The 20,687-nt window shown below is 46.9% G+C and overlaps 1 protein-coding gene across 1 annotated transcript in view; it reads left to right on the forward strand.

Moving 5' to 3' along the window:
- The first annotated feature begins 1,723 nt into the window (after positions 1-1,723).
- Positions 1,724-20,687, forward strand: part of HS6ST2 (heparan sulfate 6-O-sulfotransferase 2) — a 235,403-nt gene continuing 216,439 nt past the window's right edge. The window contains exon 1 of the mRNA XM_007056198.4: positions 1,724-2,336. Coding sequence (XP_007056260.2) covers positions 1,828-2,336 — 509 coding nt within the window. The 5' untranslated portion in view covers positions 1,724-1,827. The remainder of the gene's footprint in view (positions 2,337-20,687) is intronic.

The following is a 20,687-nucleotide window of genomic DNA, read 5'->3' on the forward strand; positions in this document are numbered from 1 at the left end:
TGAAGGCATCTCGTGGTGGGGAATACTGGCATGCCAGCTCTGACCCAGGCTGTTCAGCACTTCTGGAGCAGGGCCCCAAGCACAGACTGAGGGGATCACATTGTCATGTGGACCTGGGATGGCAGATGCTTCGCATGAGGAATCATACATTCCTGGAGCTTTGTGATCAGATTGTCCCTGCCCTCCGGGGCCACAACACCCACAGGAGGGAGGCCACATGGGTCCAGAAGCAGGTAGCTACACCCATCTGGAAGCTGGCTATCCCAGCACGCTGCAGGACAGTAGCTAACCAGTTTGGAGTTGGCAAATCAGTTATGGCAGAGGTTTGTGAGATGATCAGGACTGTGATGTATGCAAAGATGGCAGGCATGACAAATGCCCCTGAAATCACTGTTGGCTTTCCAAACTGCGCTGGGGCCATTGATGGGACTTATATGCCAACAGCTTGCTCACTGCAAAGAGCATATGGTTGACCACAGGGACAGATTTATGGACACTATAGTTGGATGCACTGGCAGGGTGCATGATACCAGAGTACGCTGGAGATCGGGACTTTACTTTCAGGGACAAGCTAGGACATTATTCCCAGTGAATGACACTGTTCTAAAAGGAGTCACTGTTCCCCACTGCTTTCTAGGGGACCACGCCTAGCCCTTGTTGCCACGGCTTAAGAAAGTGGAATCCGGCTGTGTTTCTCTGGCCACCCAGCAGCGTGCCTGATTCAGGACGTCATCTTACAGCACACGGGTTAACACTGGCTGTGTTTGGTGCTTGCAGATGAGCAGGCCACCTGGTAATAAAGTGTTAACGCTGAGCAGCTGGTTTTAAACCCGGAGGTCCGGCAGGTGCTGGAAGGGAAGGGTTGGGAAGCACAGCCCCAGGGGAGCGTGGGATACCCCAGAGCTGGGCTGTCACCCACCCCCTACTAGGGTCTGCGGGCCTGACGCCAGAGGGGTTCCTGCGCCAGTCACACTAATTTCGGGGTGGGGGGGAGGCTTGGACTTAAAACCTGAATCAGAGCCCAGACTGAGTGGGCCAGGCAGACATACCTTACCTGGGCAGCAGGCAGGGAAGAGGCCTGGGGTGCCAGGCGGGGAAGAGGAAAGCAGCAGGGGGTGGGAAGAAGGGGGCAGTTGGCCTGCTGGGGGCTGGGCTAGGGATGGGAAGAGGCCCTGAGAAGAGGATGGGGGGAGGGGGGGTGAAGGGTCTCGCTGGGGTAGGGACGTTTGGGGGGTTCGTTTCCGAGCCCAGCTGCCTCCCCTCCAGGTCCCCGGGGCTGGGGGCTGCCTGGGCAGATGGGGCCAGGAGAGGGCAGGACTTGCAGCCCTCTTCCCCATCGTCCCGCTGCCGGGGCTGGTCCCTGCCCGGCCCCCGGGCTGGCGGGGCAGGGGGTGGCTCCTTGCCCGCGGGGAAGGGGGGGGGAGCAGGGCCGCCGGCTTCGCCCCGCTCCCGCGGCAGCCGCGGGCTCCAGCCCCGGGAGCGGAGCCCGGCGCCGGGCGAGGGGCGGAGCCGCGGCGGGGCGGGGCGGGGATCGCAGGCCCGGGCTGGCCGCCCGAGGAGCCGCGGAGGCCGGCCGGCGCCGGGGGAGGGGTCCGGCTGCCCAGGCTCCGCGTCTCCCGGGCGCAGCGGCGGGGCGGGGGCGGAGGAGGCGGCGGCGGGGGAGGGTCCCCCTCTCCCCGGGCGCCGCGCTGCGGAGGCTGCCGGGAAGGCGGGCGGGGAGCCGGGCGGATGGCGGCGGCCGGGGCTGCGCGCGGCGCGCAGGGCGCCCCGGGGTGCTGGCGGCGCGGGCAGTGAGCGCAGCCAGCGCCGGGCGCCCCCGCGCGCGCCATGGAGGAGCGCTCCGGCAGGCTGCTGCTGGCCCTGGTGATGCTCTTCCTCTTCGCCGTGATCGTGCTGCAGTACGTGTGCCCGGGCCCCGAGTGCCCGCTGCTGCGGCTGCACGCCTTCCGCCCCTCGCGGGCAGACCCCTACCGGGCGGAGGACGAGACCCCGGCCCGCTTCGTGCCCCGCTTCAACTTCTCCGCCCGCGACCTGCTGCGGCGGGTGGATTTCAACATCAAGGGCGACGACCTGATCGTCTTCCTGCACATCCAGAAGACCGGCGGCACCACCTTCGGCCGGCACCTGGTGCGCAACATCCAGCTGGAGCAGCCCTGCGAGTGCAGGGCCGGCCAGAAGAAATGCACCTGCCACCGGCCGGGCAAGCGCGAGACCTGGCTCTTCTCCCGCTTCTCCACCGGCTGGAGCTGTGGATTGCACGCCGACTGGACCGAGCTCACCAACTGCGTCCCGGCCGTGGTGGACGGCAAGGCGGAAGGCAAGCGCAGACCCTCCAGGTGAGAGCCCCGGCCCGCAGCCTTGCAACTTGCCTGGACGTGCGCTGCGCGGGGGCCGCTGCTGGGATGAAGAGCCGCCCCCCCCGTCCCTAGTCTCCCCCGAGGAATGGGGGGCAAGGCCTCCTGGTTTCCAGCAGCGCCCCTTCCAGCACCTGCAGGGTGCCAAGTAATTTGCCCCCGGACCGTAAAGATCCAGGGACCGTGAGCATCCAGCTCTCCCGCAGCCGCACTGATTGCGCCCTGGGTTCACTTATTTCCCTTCTTTTCTCCCCCCCCCTTTATCTCCCCCCGGCATCTGTTTGTAGCGGGAGACTAGATCTCATCCCCTCTATCCAGCTACAGGGGTCCCGGCTTTTTCTTTCTCAGGCATTGCCCACACTGTGCTACCGCAGTACATCGCTACTTAGCGCAAAGAGGAGAGGGCTACTTGTCTCTGCTGCTTATATGCCATTACTCTTGCAGCCTGACCCAAATCTCAGGTTGCCCAGAAAGAGTGCGTCTGAGCCATCCTGCTTTTTTAAGCCTAATTTGCTTTGTCTGTGCAAGGGTTTGGGCAGCCCCGGGAGTAGCTTTCCGTTTGAGCCCACGCCATTGCAATGCCCCACACAGTTGTTGGTATTACAGGTTTGTCATTGTTGCAGGGTGCTACAGTCAGGAACGGGCAGTCCGGTCTTCTAGCCACAGCGCGATACCGCTCACTGGATTGCTTTGATGTGTCCCTGCATCCAGATATCTAGTGCCCAGTACACAGATCAGCAGTGAATAGGCAAGCACCAAGTCCCAACCAAACACAGCCGCCCACCCTGGAAGTGCAGGGAGAGCTCGGTTGGGATAAAGTCTGGTGTTTAAGGTAGAGCTCCCGCTAGCCCAGTTTCAGACTGACTGGATGGGGGGATTCTGCAGCAAGTTTAGCTTCCCGTAAATTGCTGACTACAGTAAAACTTGGTGATCGCTTTGCTCTGAGTTTAATGTTTTAAATGATATCCCACAGGCAGATTTGGCTGGGGCGCTTATAAAGATCTGGTGGGAAGTCTAGGAGTTTACTGAGTGTGGTCATTAGGATCTCATTGTTGTTAATGTACAAATGGGACCTGATTCCCTCCCCCTCAAGTCCTGAGCCCCTCTGCTCCCGTTGGCTTTAAGTGGAATCTAAAATCGGTCCGAGGATGATCGTATTGCCCCTCTCTATTGCAGATCCACCTGGTGTGCTGAGCTGCCTTCTTACCAAGGTGCCACTGCCCTTAACTAGACCATAAATAATGCGATTTTCAGCATGTTTGTGAGCTGCAGCGTTTTTATGAGCCTTGAGTTCAGCATTAATAAACGCTGTGCTATGCAAAGCAAGGTTACTTTAATCACTGAATGTGTTACTTGCTATCGTTTAGATTGGCCTTCAGCTCCAACTTTGTTTATTTTGGATTCGGATTTACATTCAGAATTTTGGTTACCTCTAACATTTGCTTCATCCATGTACCTTGTCCTGAAGTTGCGAACTCGAGCTATTGCAGTTTTGATATTTAAATGGGGTTGTCACCTTTTAAAGAGATCAGGTGAATTAGTCTCATTCTAAACAATGACAACCCATTTCAGATACTGTGCATCCGATGAAGTGAGCTGTAGTTCACAAAAGCTTATGCTCAGATAAATTGGTTCGTCTCTAAGGTGCCACAAATCCTCCTTTTCTTTTTGCGAATACAGACTAACACGGCTGCTACTCTGAAACCTGTGAAAGATCTGTTGATTACATCACAGGTAGTCAGTTGTGACCTATTAAAGAGCTTGTACATTTGTAGCTTGGAACATGTCACAGAATGTACAGTGTGTACGAGCAGGATATGGATTCTTTTTCCTTTGATATCTTGGTTTCTAATTTCTCAGAGAATTAAAGTCACTATTAAACTAATGTCCGGTGCCCTTGCAATGTGGGGGGAGGGGAGGGTTCAGTTATATTTCACATTATGTGAACAGTCAAGTCTAAGCACAAATTCAATTGAAATAGAATGCAGTTTCTTTTTAGAATTTGTTTTATATAGGGTGACGCTACACTGCCATCTAGTAGAAAAATGATTAGCATCGTTATCTTCCTGTATCCAAGGGGAGGCTTTTTAAAAGACTTTTAGCCGTTAGGATTCTTATGCTTTGTTTTCCCTACTGCTTTTAAATTTCATTCAATCTCATTAAGAATTAATTCCTCTTCCTCTGGATCTTCCACTGTGTTAGCTGCAGAGTGGTAGGATCATGAACCTTCCAAGCCCTCTGTTAATGGAAATTGTTTTACCTGTTTTGTAAATATGTGTTGTTTCTTGGGGGGGGGGGGGGGAACATCAATGGAAATACACAACAAGGGGTCACTCCAGTTTTGTTGAATCTCTTCTAAATGAGGTGGGCCCAGTCTGTGGAATTCTAATTGAGACATGGGATTCCTTGCCCTTGACTCATACCTGCCCCCAAAGACAAAGACTAGTCACATTTAACAGGGTTTTGGTCCTGCCCTTTATGGAGCCAGGGCTCAGCTGCAAAGTAATAATCTGGATCTGAGCCTGGATATTAATGCCCCATAAAGCATAGGATGGGTGTTTACATAGGGGGTTTTGGTTGGGTTCACCTATGTTTTTCTTGCTGAATTACTGAACATCCTCCAATTCAAAACAGGAACACGAACTGGCTTGTGAATGTGTATACGACTAGATAGTTCAAAACAGAACAACGGATTCTCCATCCAGCGGAACCGTACAGTACATCGGCATCACCTGTGACTTTGGAGTGGTGACTGATCACAAGCCATAAGGCCATAGCTGAGTGGTGGGGGAGCGGGGCAAAATCCCCCCAAAGCTCTGATACTACTACAGTTAGTAGAGGCCTGCTCTCTACAAAGCTTCTAAATGATGTTGCTATATAATTTAAAAAAATCATTACCCCAGCCTGCTTAAATAGCTACAGTTATTCTTTCAAATAATGTCTTTGATAAGCAGTTAATTGGGCTGTAACTTCTAAATGTTAAAAATATAGGAACATAAGAGATCTTTTAAATAAACAATAGTCCCTTCAAATCCTCCATTTTATTATCTTGTATTAATTTATTTGGTGCTATAGCAATGACCAGCTACTGAGTGATTAGCTGACCTCTGCTAAGATTCTGAGCACCAACATCAGACGTAAATATAAAAACTTGTTGGACAGAATAGCTCCATTCTGAATTTAAATAGGTCTATTTTGAGAGGAGCTAGAGAAGTATTAATAATAATTAGGTATGTGCTTTGCCCAATGTACTTCTGTAGTAATGGTGAATAATCTCAATGTAACCATTGAACCTGGAATCGGCAGTCCAGATCAGTGCTCAGATACGTGGTATGTACAAATGGCTAACAAGATTGATACACACTTACAAAAGGTCTGAGATTCTTACTTTAATAGTATTGCACATGTGTACATCTGGCTGTATTCTTATATCCTAGAAATGCCTGGGAATGGGCACGACCGCTCATTGTTTCAACTAATATTCTAGTCTGCATCCAGTCAGTCAGAAGAGGGCTCTGGGCTGAGAAACTGCTAAAAGTATGACAGGTTTCAGAGTAGCAGCCGTGTTAGTCTGTATTCTTCTCAGCTGGTTAGATTACTGTCTTGATGTGTCACTCTTTGGCAGCCTTTCCCATGTTCAAAAGTTGAACGTTTTGTTAAGATCCAAAATCCAAATGGGTGCTCTGTGATTATCTTAAGACACAGCAGCAAATACTTAGCAACAAAGGTCTGATCCAGTTAGATGAGCTACAAGATGTCTTATTAGTTCCTGGAAGAATCCTAGTTAATTGGATCCCTAAGAAAGAAAACAGTAAGTTCCAGACAGGCCTATTAAAATGGCTGTAGTGTACCTGAGAACTTTCATTTGAATGAAAATGAAGAGAGCTTTAGAGCTTATGTGGATCATCTTGGAAATTATTTCCTTGATAATGGAATTAGTCCTGAAGGGAAAACAGAAGGCTGTATCTCTGCCTGGAGTCAGAAGAGGGGGAGGGAAACTGCAGAGGATTTAACAGACTGTGTCACCACAGAAACTCAGCATGAAACGGTTTGAGCGCACAAGCCCTGCAGCTCTATGGCAGCAGTTCAGTGTCCTGCAAAGACCATCTTCGGTCAAAGCCTTGCAACTGTATTGTTGGCCGCCTCCCTTGTCGGGGGCTGCTCCCTCTGCTCGACCTCTGGGCCTGCGCCTGCTGGTTTTGGTTGCCCTGCCCTCGCTTGTGGTGGAGTCTCCCGGCGGCACCTCCAGCCCTGCTTCACTTCCCCACTGGAAACCCCTCTCTCCAGCTCCTGCTGGGCCCATCACCTGCTCTTCCGCTTCGATTCCACCTGATTGACCCTTGTCCCTCCCAACAGAGGCTGCGTCTGAAATCCTCCCAAAACATCGCTTCTAGGAGGTGCTTTTCCCTCTGTCCGACTAGTGCTGCCCGTTTCCTGCCTGCTGCTCTGTCCCTGGCTCCTGGTGACTGTACCAATCCTTATCCTGGCTTGTATGTTGCTACGGCCGCTCACCTCCTGGCCGGTCTCTTGCGCTCACCGAACCCCCTTGCTGGCAACAGTAGTTGCCCTGGCCAAACCTTTGTGTCTTACCACAGAAATGTTGCAGTGGGGAGGCAGGCAGCGGAAGGCTTTTTTAATACGTTGGGGCTTCCCCCACCTCCCCGTATAAACACAACGGTGCAGGCTGACTGGAGCTGGCAGGGGACGTTCCCAGCACCCGGGTTACAAGCTGCCCTGGTGAGGTCAGGTGGACGGGGGCATGCCTTGCCCACCTCTGATGACTTGAAGGCACAGAGCAGGGATATGCTGGCCTGGCCTGGCCTGTTTTTTGGGAGAAGCAGGCTTGGTCGGGGCACTGGCAGCCCTAAGTTAAGAGGCCGTTTTCTGAAAGGGCGGTGGAGTGGGGAGTTAGAATAATGGAGGCCGTGAGTTACTTTTGGCTCCCAGGGCGTTGACTGGTGACAGCTGTTTCTATAGCCAGAAAAACTTGGCGATGCTGCCCGGCTCGGTTTGGCTTTTTTCCTTTTCTCTCCACCGCTCTGCACCCTGGTGTGTGTGGGGGAGATGGATGGTGGGAGGAGGCAGGGAATGGCTCTTGTCTCATCTTGGGAGTTCTTTTGTTTGGGTCCCAGCCATTTTCTGTATTTTCTTCTCCCCTCTGTCCCTGGCGCTCTGCGCTCCCCCTGTGCCAGCTTCCCTGTGCTCCCTTCCCTTCTTGACCTCCCTCCCTCTATTATCAGGTGCTTCCTCTTCCCCTGTCCTGTCTCTATTGCCCCTTCCCCACCCCATTATCTCCGGAATCTTGCAGCTCCTGGAGCAGGATGAGGGATCTCCTGTAGTTTCCTATCCCCAGCTGGCCTCAGTGACTGGAAGGCCGAGGACCCTTCTTTCCAGGCATTCTCTTTCTCGTCCCCCCCCTTCCCCCCCCAGAGAACGTGCCAGCTGGGGGAGCTAGGGGCAGAAGCTCCTGTCTCTGACAGCTTCCCCCATAGACCTGCAGTGGCTGGGCTGAATGGGGGAGGAACACGGGCTTCTCTCGGCTCCCTCCTGCTCCCATGACGTGGAGCTGCTGCTGAAGCAGGTGCAGCGGCACTGGAGGGAAGCGAGGGCTGCCGTTCCTTTCCCCAGAGTTGCATCTGCCTGGGACTGGCAGGGGTGCAAGCAGAGTTTTCCGAGGGAAGGGGCCCAGGGAGAGGACCCCTCTCCAGTAGGGCATCTGTCCTGTGGTGGTGAAGATGATGGGGCTTAGGGTGCTCTGTGGGCATGACTCTCAGAAGGAAGAGCCAGCTACGGCCAGGTGTGCAGGGCTGAAGCCAGTTGTGTGCCAAGCCCGGGCTCCTGGTGCTAGGGCAGAGTGCAGCCTGGAGAGCGTGGGGGTGGGGAGGGGAGAGTACTGTGTAGCCCTGCAGGCTCCCACTGCCCACATTCCCCATGGAAAGCCCCAGCATCCAGGCTGCAGCCCCCACCCCGCTGCTGCTCCCCAAGGGCAGGAGGCTGGGGGAAGCACTGGGGCCCCCACTCTCAGCCCACAGCACTGGGACCCTGGCACCACCTTTCTTGGGATGGGATGCCGGCGCCCTAGGCTGTTGCCTCCCGTATAGGTGATGCTGCTGTCTAGGGCATGGCCAGGAGTGGAGGTGGTGGCTGCTGGGTCTCCTCTAAGAGCTGGCCAGGGGTAAGGGGAGGCTGGGTCGGCTCGGCCCTCTCCTTGTGGATCAGATATCTCTGTTCGTGAGTGGTGCCATCTATTGTCAGGGGATTGTCCGAGCTGCCTGGCATCCTGGTGAAAAGGAAGACATGTACCTTTTCCTGGTCATGACTGCCTGACTGACTTGGGTCACTTGATTGATCGGGGAAGTCTCAAAGCGTTTGGCACAGAGAACTGGAGCAGGGGCCAAAGTAACTGTGAGTGAGAGACACAGAATGGAGATCCTTTGCAGCCACGGCTAATTATTATGGAAAGTATCCACCTAGCTTGTCTACGGTAATAAATCCAGGGGCACGGTTGTTAAAAACAAAGCGCTTGTGTTTAGACTGAATAATGTAACAGGGCATTTGAGCAGATCCAGGAACTGATACCTGTAACGTTAGGCTGTGCTGTTGGTGTGTGATGCATTGCTTCTGATGTAGGGAATATCACGTATAATACCAGATGGGAAGGAACTGAAAGACCAGTTGTTTTAGCTTCCAGAACCTCTAATAAAAAGGGGAGCGAGAAATAAGTTTGCCATATTCTATCTGAAATCATGAAATTTTATATGGGAAAAAATTTTCCACTGTTTATCAATTGGAAACTTCTTGGACTGGAAACAGGCCCACCAGCTTTAGCAGGTGCTGGATTTCAGAAAGTCTCCGACACTAGCACCATATTACTGCGGCATTGCGTGGAAGCCATCAGAGGTTCTGATCTGTTTTGGTTGCCTTTACAGCCAACCAAATCTTTTTTTTTTTTTTTTTTTTTTTTTTGGGGAGGGAGTGGGGAGCACTTCCCATTACTGCATATGAAATTGCATTAGAGACAGAAACATCTTGTCTCAAAGTTCCAAGTGTATATTTTAAGATAGAAGCATGATTGTTTTTGATAATGACTAGATCAACCCATATGCTGTCTGGAAAGGGGTGTCTCTCTCTCTGCCCTAAGTTCTGTACATTTTGGGGTTTCTCTGTGGCGATGCCAGAGTTCTTGCAGCTTGGACTGTTGGCAGCCCCTGGAATGAAAGAACCATGCCAGAATGAAGGTTGCCAGGAGAAGCTACATTTGCTAGCCAGTCTTGGATCAAAATACAGAACTGGATGATTGCATGCTTGAGTATTCTTAACAGTCCTGTTATGTGCCTGCCACTAGATCCTGTCATCCTTGGAAATGGGCTTGGAACCAATTGTACTGCAGAAAATTCATGTCAATTTTGCATAGAAAGATGAATGCTCTTCATAGGAGTCAATTTGTACTGGAGAGAGCTGTAAAACAGAGACACCTCTAGCAAATCCACTGAGGTTTTGGGGGACTCTCGTTTACTCACAAAAAGTCACATTTGTCTCGGCGTTTATATTTTGTTCATTGCCATGATAGCTAACTGCCTACAGGACTACATGGCCAACAGTATCACTGGGTCAGTGCAAAGCTTTGATTCTCATCCCCTGGCAGGATGAAAGGGTGCACGGTGTAAGCCCCCTCCCAGGAAGCTGGAGGAGAAGTAGGGTGTCCGAGATGAGCCACTCTGTCCGAAACAGTGGTAGTGAGGCTGTGTGTTGGGTAGAAATGGAGGTGCCAAAATTATCAAATGCCTAACAGCAGAAATTATTACCAAAGATGGTGCCTTTAAGCCGGGCTTACTGCTTTAAGTGGGGTGAGGGTTGGGGGTCACGGTCCTGGAAAAAAGTATTTTTAAAAATCGAGCAGGGTTGCGTTGGGTTCGTGTTAGGCACCGTTTTACCAAAGCTGCTGCTCCACACGCACTTTTTTCAGACAGCTTTAGGCACTGCAGGGCCCAGGGCAAGAACCCTAGTAGGAATCCGTGCACCTGGCTTACTAGCATGCCAAGTACTGTTTCTCTTGCAGGGGCATTGCTCTGGGGTCTGCTCACCGTTGTGTCTTGTAACTACCCCTGGCTAATAGGGTTTGTCCTCTAGACAGTAGGTATCTGATTACTTTTTGGACCCTGGATTGACTATGATTCAGTAGCTGTATCTTTTCTTTGTATCGTATGTGATCTCTGACTATAGAAAACAATAGGCAGAAATGTTTCAGAGTAACAGCCGTGTTAGTCTGTATTCGTAAAAAGAAAAGGAGTACTTGTGGCACCTTAGAGACTAACCAGTTTATTTGAGCATGAGCTTTCGTGAGCTACAGCTCACTTCATCGGATGCATAGCATATCGTGGAAACTGCAGAAGACATTATATACACACAGAGACCATGAAACAAAACTTCCTCCCACCTCACTCCCCCGCTGGCAACAGCTTATCTAAAGTGATCCTCAAGTAGAGCCATTTCCAGCACAAATCCAGGTTTTCTCACCCTTTTCCCCCCCCCCACACACACATACAAATTCACTCTCCTGCTGGCAACAGCCCATCCCCCTTTGAAACCCCTCTTTATAATGCGCATGATAATCAAGGTGGGTCACCTCCAGCACTAATCCAGGTTTTCTCACCCCCCCCACACCCCCCCCCTTTTCCAAAAACCACACACACAAACTCATTCTCCTGCTGGCAACAGCTCATCTTACAATGTGCACAGCAATAATCCAAGTTTAACCAGAGAGTCTTGGGGGGGGGTTTGCAGGAAAAAAAACAAGGGGAGACAGGCTACCTTGCATAATGACTTAGCCACTCCCAGTCTCTATTCAAGCCCAAATTAATAGTATCCAATTTGCAAATGAATTCCAATTCAGCAGTTTCTCGCTGGAGTCTGGATTTGAAGTTTTTTTGCTTTAAGATAGCGACCCTCATGTCTGTGATTGCGTGACCAGAGAGATTGAAGTGTTCTCCGACTGGTTTATGAATGTTATAATTCTTGACATCTGATTTGTGTCCATTTATTCTTTTACGTAGAGACTGTCCAGTTTGACCAATGTACATGGCAGAGGGGCATTGCTGGCACATGATGGCATATATCACATTGGTGGATGTGCAGGTGAACGAGCCTCTGATAGTGTGGCTGATGTTGTTAGGCCCTGTGATGGTGTCCCCTGAATAGATATGTGGGCACAGTTGGCAACGGGCTTTGTTGCAAGGATAGGTTCCTGGGCTAGTGGTTCTGTTGTGTGGTATGTGGTTGTTGGTGAGTATTCGCTTCAGGTTGGGGGGCTGTCTGTAGGCAAGGACTGGCCTTTCTCCCAAGATTTGTGAGAGTGTTGGGTCATCCTTCAGGATAGGTTGTAGATCCTTAATAATGCGTTGGAGGGGTTTTAGTTGGGGGCTGAAGGTGACGGCTAGTGGCGTTCTGTTATTTTCTTTGTTAGGCCTGTCCTGTAGTAGGTGACTTCTGGGAACTCTTCTGGCTCTATCAGTCTGTTTCTTCACTTCCGCAGGTGGGTATTGTAGTTGTAAGAATGCTTGATAGAGATCTTGTAGGTGTTTGTCTCTGTCTGAGGGGTTGGAGCAAATGCGGTTGTATAAAATGGGGGAGACAGGGAAAAGGGAAGTGGCACACAGAAGGGAAACAAAAATGGAGAAGACAAGAACAAGGCGCATGTGTGGGTAAACATAACTTTAAAGTAAATGTATGTATTTTAAACAGCATCTTTAAACCAGAAGGACTCCACAGTAAGAGAGTTTTAGTATATTGGATCACCCAGTCATTACTAAGTGTAGCTGTTTCTGGGCTGGAACATGTCAGCTGTCCTATTAGCAATGATAAACTGTTTCTAGGAGGGGAAACTAACAGTATGTTCTCCAACTGAAATGACGGAGTAATTTTTAAGCAAGCAGATTTAGTGTCCTGCTGTAAATTGGAATTTGGCCAGATCATCCGGTATGACATGCCTGTCCTTGAGACAAGCACCATGGGAAACTCTCAAAAACCGTCTTTATATTTATTTGCATTATAATTAATATAACAAAATATTTGAAGAGATGCTATGAAGATCTCACATACAAGAGTACCAATTCAGTTATTGGGATGTCTTCATGACCCGGTGGGTTTTGGTTTGGTGTCTTATTCTGATGGTAGCTGCTCCAGTTGGGGTACTGGGAGGGTAATGAATGAAAGGCTGATACTGCTTCCTGCAACATCTAGGTTTCCTTGGTGATCTCCATCCAACTACAGACCAGGCCTGACCTGGCTGAGCTTATGGGACCATGGAGGTGATACGGCATGTCATAACTAGTCTTCTGAGGGTGAAATTATTTTCTTAAATACACATTCTCTGGTTGTTCAGTCGTGTTAACATAATCCCATTGTAGGGTCCTTAGAGCTAACCCCCATGGTCTTGATTACAAACTTTAACTCTAACTTTGTTTTGTAATTTCAGATACTTGAACTGGTCAAATATAATGGTCTGATATACTGTTGCTGGTTTTGCAAATTTAAATGTGTACTTTTAAAAAGGGCTTCTTAAATGGATTTTAAAAAAACTTGCATATTATTTCTGATGGCTCTCAGTCAAGAGCGGAGTGGAAGCATAGATGCTAATTTGAAATATTGTTGCACTAAAACACTTTATTTTGTGTGTTAGATACCATTCTGTGCTTTGCTAGGGTTTTAAATATTAAAATGCAGCTATAAGTGATGGTTTAAACAAGATCAAAATATATGCAGACTCTGCATCAAATTCATATTGAGAATTTGCCATCGTTCTGAACTTGGCAACCTCTGTTATGGGTTTATGAAATGTACTTTGAACTCAAGAAAAGCATTAAAAGATGCATTTTTATGATAAAAGATGGGCAGTTTTAAGTTTTGCAACTCAAGCATCAATTCTGACGTATATTAACTGAGATTAATTTGTCCCTCATTTATGTAATCTGGATTGTTAAGAATCATGTTCTCCACTGATGTAAATGTGGGGGAAAAAGGACTTCTTAGTAGATTTGATTGCTTTTTAAATTTGACTAGCAGAGATGCACTGGGATACCTAAGAGAATTGGCCTGTTTCTTGTGAACAGTTCAATGCCTAATGAATCACTTCAATGTACTTTTCTGAAGGAAAGCGGAGCAATTTAGATGTGCAGGGCATTGATTTACATCAAATGGATTAGGCCTCTGTGTGCAATCCCCTGCATTAATTTACTTTCTCCAGCAACTGTAATAATAAAGACAGTACTTCAGTACAGAATCAGCTCAAATTAACTCATATAGATCATTGCAGCTGTATGCAAAAGTGGAATAATAACCTACAGCAGGAAATCAAATCGGGGAATGGATCTTTCCGAAATTACTCCGGTTTATAATGGTAGAACAAGGCTACCTTGAACCAGGTTAAAAAGGCCACTGAATACTGCCAAAGAACTTGTCTTTGGAGTCGTGTTTTCAGTAAAGTGCTGCATTGAAGAATGGAACCTTTCTTCTAGCACCGTGGATACAACTAAATTGGGTTTACCTATATAATACAGCACAATTAAATGTACAATTGTCTTGTGGTTTGTGTTGTATTCCTTTAAGTATGCTATAATTTGTCTGTGCTAGGGAAGTTTTATGGAGAGGGTGGTTTCACTTGGGCTTTGGTTGCATTTGAAGGATTTTTTGGTAGTATTTACTTTTTTAATGATTTTTCTAGGTATTGTCAAAGAATTTCATTGACTGAGATTGTTTAAGAAAAAGAAATCAAAATCTCTGAGATTTTGGCCTTTTATAGTAAAATTGTTATAATCTGGTTTAACTTCTCTGTAGGTTGTTGGTTTTGCTGGAATCTTTCTTAAAATGACTAATGAGTAATAGTACAAAAATCTGCTGCTAAAGTCAGTGTGAGAAACCCTTTCATCTGCAGAAACATTCTGATTAGAGCCTCAATTGCATTTCTTTATTTCTGTAATGTCTGATCTGTCACGCAGTTACTGCACTCTTCGGCTGCAGTCCTCTCTGACAAGGCCTGGAAGACACAATGCAGAAATCTGTCTAGTTTCTTATCAAACCACTTAACTACAAAAATGTTGTTGTCTTTGCTTTGTTTAGTTAAATAGAGATTACTGTAGTCCGTGAAGCTATTTTGCCTTGCTTGGAATTATCCCTGTACATTGTTTTTTAATACTTGAAAGGATAAAAAGCAAGATCATAAAATGGCAATAAGAATTGCCATTTGAGGAAATGGAGTCAGATATAAGGCTCACATATCTGTGTGAGACCAAAAAAACCCCCTGTCCTAGGCCTCTGCCTTAAGCCACTATGGGCCTGTTTCCATTCTAAGGCAAGTGTATGGGGGTGGAATTCCCATGGGATTCCTGCCTGAATAAGGATTTGACCCTGTAATTATAAAATGTGATTGTGAGCTGCCTGCCCGTCGAAGCCAAGAATCCACATGATTTCAAAGACCTCTAGACTTATTTCTATCGGATGTTGGGATTTCAGGGTATGGCAAAGATAAAGCAATAGGAGAGGTGTGCTGGGCCTGATGCTTTGTCTTTGTCATGTTAAGAAGTGAGCTGTTTGTTGTTCTGATCTCGCCATGGTAGGGGAAGAATCTTTAGGGAGCAGGAGCTACGTGCTGATTATTTTTGAGATTGATTTGCTGATGCTGGCAATTGTACAGTGTGTTCTGAGAGTAATAGGGCAGCACCAAATTATTCAGGCATTATTGAAATGAATCATATTTGTGATGAGTAATATGTAGCAGACTCTGGTATTTATGAATGATTAACCTAGTAAAGTTCTTCTTAAGTAGACATGAAGAAATGATTTAATTTCCACTATGAACACTCTGTAAAATTAATGAAAGATAATTGCACTCGCTAATGTGAGACTATGAAGCCAAAGCAATATTTTTTTGGATGTAAGTTTATAATGCTGGAGCAAACATCGTGTACATAATTCCTTCTCCATGTCTTTCCCAGTAAAACCCCCTATGAATATTGAACATTTCATATTTTTTGTTTGCTGTTTATTGAAGTGGTTAGAAGATCATTGGTAAACCTTAACTCAAAATGTTGCAGTTTTCTTTCGCGCGCTCTCTCTCTGTCCACATATCTCTGGACAGTATAGAATATATATTATGAAACCATGCTGCTTGAGTTAATGCCAATTAGAAAACATCTAATGTTTTTTTCTAATTTGACTCTTCATAGAATTTATGCTTTAAAGATGGAATTCATTTAAAATATCGGTTTTGCATGTATACGGCTTTGAGTGAAATCTCCATTTATTCCAAAGTGCCTTGAAAAATCATTAGCAAGGTGCTTAGAGACCTATACATCATAAGAATCATTAAGATGAGACTCAAATTATACTGTTTTTTATTTCCAGCAGCTAATCCTACTTTTGATGCAATATGAACTAAATATATACAGCTAACAGAGAGAGAATATTGCAGCATTAAACAGTCTTGCTCCTCTCAATAAAAGTGCTATGTAAGAGATGTCTTTCATGAGATCTTGGTAGCAATGTTCTTAATTTCCCATAATCAAAAAGATTGTTAGGTTCTGATGCTCTTGGAAGTCTGAGTAGCCTGAAGAGCAGTCCTTCATTTCTTCCATTTGGTAGGAGGTGCATAAAATATTGTCAGGCTTCCCATCGAGATTAAACAGCTACTGTACTCCTCTTTTAAGACACAGTGGATACAATACTATTTGTTGAATGAGATCTGTAGTCTAAATATCCAAAGATTGGAGGTGAAATACTGTAGCATTGTTTCATCCTCCTAGACTGTCCCTTGCCTTAGGGACAAAGATAATTGGCATCAAATGCAACTGAAGAATGTGTTTTTTGTTTTTTTGTTTTCTGATCAGAGCCAAAGAACTTAGAGATCTGGTTTTCATATCACCCTTTTTGTTGTGGAATTGAACATGAAAAAATCATTTTGGCAACAGTCTGAGGGAATTTTAACTCTGTAGAAAACCTAAACTTCAGAGTTTTTAAAATGCTGAAGCTGAGTTTTGAATGGGGAAGCTTAATATGTGCATTCTTGATACCTTCCTTTTTTGTCGTCTATTTGCAAAGGCTTCTGGGAAAAGCTATTCCCTGAAGTAATCTTGGCCCATTCCAGGGCTGATCGCTTCATGTGGTGTGAACAAATATGTTATTCAGAATGCTTTTTGTACTTCATTGGAAATCAGCATGAAATAACTTTCCAACCCTCCATGGTATTAGTACACAAAGGGCAACCGTTCACGTCTCAATTGCAAGAGAGGGCAGTAAATAACTAAGGGCCCGATCCTGCGCCATTGACTTTGGGGTGCTGAGCGGGTGCAGGGATCTGCCCCCACGGAGCTCACAGCCTTAACTGACATCACAGGCTATATGGGAAGGGAGTGGTGATTTGTACGCTTCCAGGGCAGCTGTGTGTTCCCCTGCCCTGGTGCTGGTTCAGTCTGCATAGCGTATGAGAACAAGAGCGGTTTGTCCACGCTATAGCTGGGAACGTGCTCTCCAGCACAAGTAGACAGACCTGCTAATGCTGCTTGAGCTAGTGTGCTAAAAATTATGGTGTAGCCAGGGCCAGCTTGGGCCAGCTGCCCAAGTATGTATCCAGGGGCCCAGGCAGGTTTGTCAGGTGGCTAGCCCGAGCTGTGGCTTGTGTTACCCCTGGCTACACTGCAATTTTAGCATGCTAGCTCAAGCAGAGCTGGTGTGAACCTCTGAAGCCTATTCCCACCTGTGGTGTAGACACACAAGTGTGAAACTCAGCAGTATATATTTGTCCCACAGTGGCTGAGTGAGATGCAAAAACTTAACATTATTTAATGGCGAAATGATTTAGATAGAAACACTTTCAGCTTTAACGCACTAAAATAAATCATTGATAACCCGGGAAGCTGTACCCTGCTGTTCCTTTAACTAGTGGTTCTTGAGTTGAAAACTATGGTTGATTCTTCAGCTTTGTTCGACGTGCCACAGACATCTCAACATAAGTCGTTTCAGCGAATCTGTTAAACCAGTGAAATGTAGAATGTGGTGGTTAATGCTATGTGGCACAAAGGTGGTTTTTATTAGAAATTAGGCTATTGGAGATTGCACAAATGACTCCATGATGTAACTAAAGAGACTGTTTGTTTCTTTTCAGATTGTTCAAGGACGACTGAATTAAGGGTACAGCTGTTGTGTTTTTCATGCAGGAATGCTGGTATCTCTCCCTCTGGTTTTGCACTGCGTCGGGCAGATGGGGTGGTCTAGTGGGTATGGCGCCGTATAGGGAGTTGGCCCTTCCACTGACCTGTTACGTGACCTTGAGTAAGTCTATGTCGCATCATGACAATTGGCTGTCTGGTCCATTCAAATTGTTGTCTGTGGTCCATTTACTTTGTAAACTGCTTGGGATGGGAAAGATCTCTCATTGTGTTTGTTTTCACAGTGCCGTGCACAACGAGAAGCTATTGGGCCTGCAGGGGCTACTTCAATAAATAGTAACTCTACTGCAGACTCTGTACGTGTTTTGTGTATAAATGGTTGTAGGTAAATATTTGTAAGGATTTAGTTTAAAAGCAGGTTTAGTGGAAAAAAACTTCTTTCTTCCTGAACAGTACTCTGTACTGGCAGACAGGTGCAGAGCTGGCATATGGTATGTTGTGTTTACGTGTATCCCAATATACTGTACCAGTATTTAGAGGGAGCATTTTATGCTGGCAGGTTTTATAGCAGAGATACGTGGGGATAAAAAAATGAGTACAGTAAGAAATAACGTCTCTTATGGGATCTTTTTTGTTTCACAGCCACTTACATTGGGGAAATAACACAATGGGTTTCCACCTTCCAGGAATTATGAAAAGACCAGATGCAGTTGATGTTGTGAATGACTTCCTTAGGCATGAGAAGCCAATGAAAAAACAAACATAAATATTAGAACCTCCTCACGCTTCTAACAGAAAGTCTGTTGGTTTGATCAGATCATAGCAAAGAGATTTCAGGTGTCACGTCCACAAAATGCAAAACCGAGATGGCTGTCCATTGCCTTTTAGCACTTGCTTTATCTGTTGAGAGTGAGCGATTTCGAGCCACATCTGGTCAAAGTAGAGAGGATTGGGCTGTGAAAAGGCACCTAGCAGAGCAGAGGTAACTAGCTTCTGCCAGAAGTTTCCCCTGGACGAATAAGACCTAGCTGTTTATATAGCGTTTTTCACATGCCGATCTCAAAGTGCTTTACAAAGGCCGTTGGTATCAGTATCCCCATTTAACAGATGGGGAAACTGAGGAACAGAGCAGGCCAGGACGTGGCTAATGTCACCCAGCTCTGGCACTGGCCTGCTGGGAACTGAAGCCAGGTCTCCTATGGTCCTGTCCCCTGGTCTGTCCACTGTACTGCTTCCCATTCCAATGACCACTGAATTCTCAGGCCTATCTTGTATGTGTCTTAGTGATTGAAAAGATGAATCTGTAATATCTGTGAGGGCTGCTGTTTAAAACGGATGCTGATTCTGGAACAGGTACGTTAGCTGTTACAAATGACGCCTTACCCTCTGAGCACATCTCCCTCGCTTCCCTATGTCCTAGTGCCGCCTCCAGTACCATAAATGCCCTTTTTTTAAAGTGGGAGAGAGAGTGTGGTGGAAGAAAGTCTGAGTGTCCATCAAACAAAAGAAAGTGGCAGCTCTGGTTACTTTTTTTTTTTTTTTTTCTCCTTCAGAGGTTTGCTTACCATGAAATTTTAATGGTCTTGCACAACGTTATGTGTTAATAGATTTTTAGAGGTATTACCAGAAGTTCTGCATAGGATTATTAGCAGTCCAAGTAATGCATACATGCTTGTAGCCTCCAGCCTGAGTTAGATTTATAGGGTAGCAGTGAAGTTCAGCTAGTGTGTAATACCTGCTGGATTTAAGAGATTGTAGTTTGCTGGTGGTCATGTAGGTCAGCTGAAGAACAGAGCTTTAGCCAGTGATGAATTTTAACTGGGGAATATAGTTTTGCAGAGAGTCTTGACATCGACTGTTTTGTGAGATATTCAATCTGCTGCTATGTGCAAGAAGAAATTACATTTTTGCAAAAATCCAGCCACCAGAAAATGTTTTCTGGAGACCCATGAACATTGCTTAATGACTGGATTATTGTGCTTTTTGTTGCATGCTGGGACAAAAGTATATGAGTAACCATCTGTCTACAAGCCTGGCTAAGTGTACGGTACCTGTGTTTTGGTACAGATACAGCTTTTAAAAGCCTGCACTAAATTACCCGTTTATCTGTTTGGACAGCTTATTTGTATGAACACTGAACTGGGCGCCTGAATGATTGCTAGCAAGACGATTATCATTCAGGTGTAAGCATCCCCTCTGGATCTCTGTGCTCTGATTGTGGCAGTGCTCCTGATGGGATGGACAGGAGCGTAATGGAAGAAATTAAGTAGCAAGCTCGCCTTGCCAGACCAACACTTACCACTTAAACATTGGTCAGCACTGGAACGCAGCATGCTGAGGCCTCCGTAGCGTGAACTGCCACAGACGTAGCTGACGCTACAACGGAGAATGAACTACGAGGACGGAGAGGTGAAGAGGAATATATCTGTGGGTACCGTCTGAAGCGAGGATAGCATTTTAAAAAACTCCATCAGATGGATTCACGTCAGTTTTCTCAGCAGCCATTGGGTTGTAGTTATCTGAGGCTGGATTCCGTGCCTGTCTACACCCACATCGGTCAATAGCATGACAAGGGTATAACGAAGGGTGTGATTTGGTATATTGTCTTCAAGGCTATTTAAAGCTCCTCTTTTCTAAAGCTATTTCCGTATGCTGAAAGCCTTTCTGTGTGCATGTGATGGGATCACACCTGTATCACCAGGAGCATTTATTTGGGAAATCTTTTCTTTCTTTGAAATCAAATTAGGATTATATTTAAACCGGGGAGTCAATTTGATTGGAAAAAAGAGCCCCCAAATCATTGGTTGGTTTCCTTACCTGCTGCAAGGCTGAAAGAAGCTGTGTTCTGACTGGTTCTCAGTCATAGCTACTAAGGCTCTGATTCTGTGCAGGCTCGATTTAGGCAAAATGTCCGCTAAAGCAGTGTTTTTACCTGAGTTAAGGATTGTAGGGTTGAGTCTTACATCAGTCGGTTTAAGATGCCCAGTCTGTGTGTCTTGGAAAGCGTATGCAATATGGCCCCAACACAGTAAAATATTTAAATATTCTTAGCACATGCTTCAGTTCTTCTCTGAATAGAGGGAGCCTGCTGAATTGGGGGCTGTGGGCCTGATTTGATAAAATGCTGTGGGGTGCTAAGCATCCCTTAACTCAGGGGCGGGCAAACTTTTTGGCC

This window comes from Chelonia mydas, chromosome 9, assembly GCF_015237465.2.
Source record: "Chelonia mydas isolate rCheMyd1 chromosome 9, rCheMyd1.pri.v2, whole genome shotgun sequence".
In the NCBI taxonomy this organism is placed as follows: Eukaryota; Metazoa; Chordata; order Testudines; family Cheloniidae; genus Chelonia; species Chelonia mydas.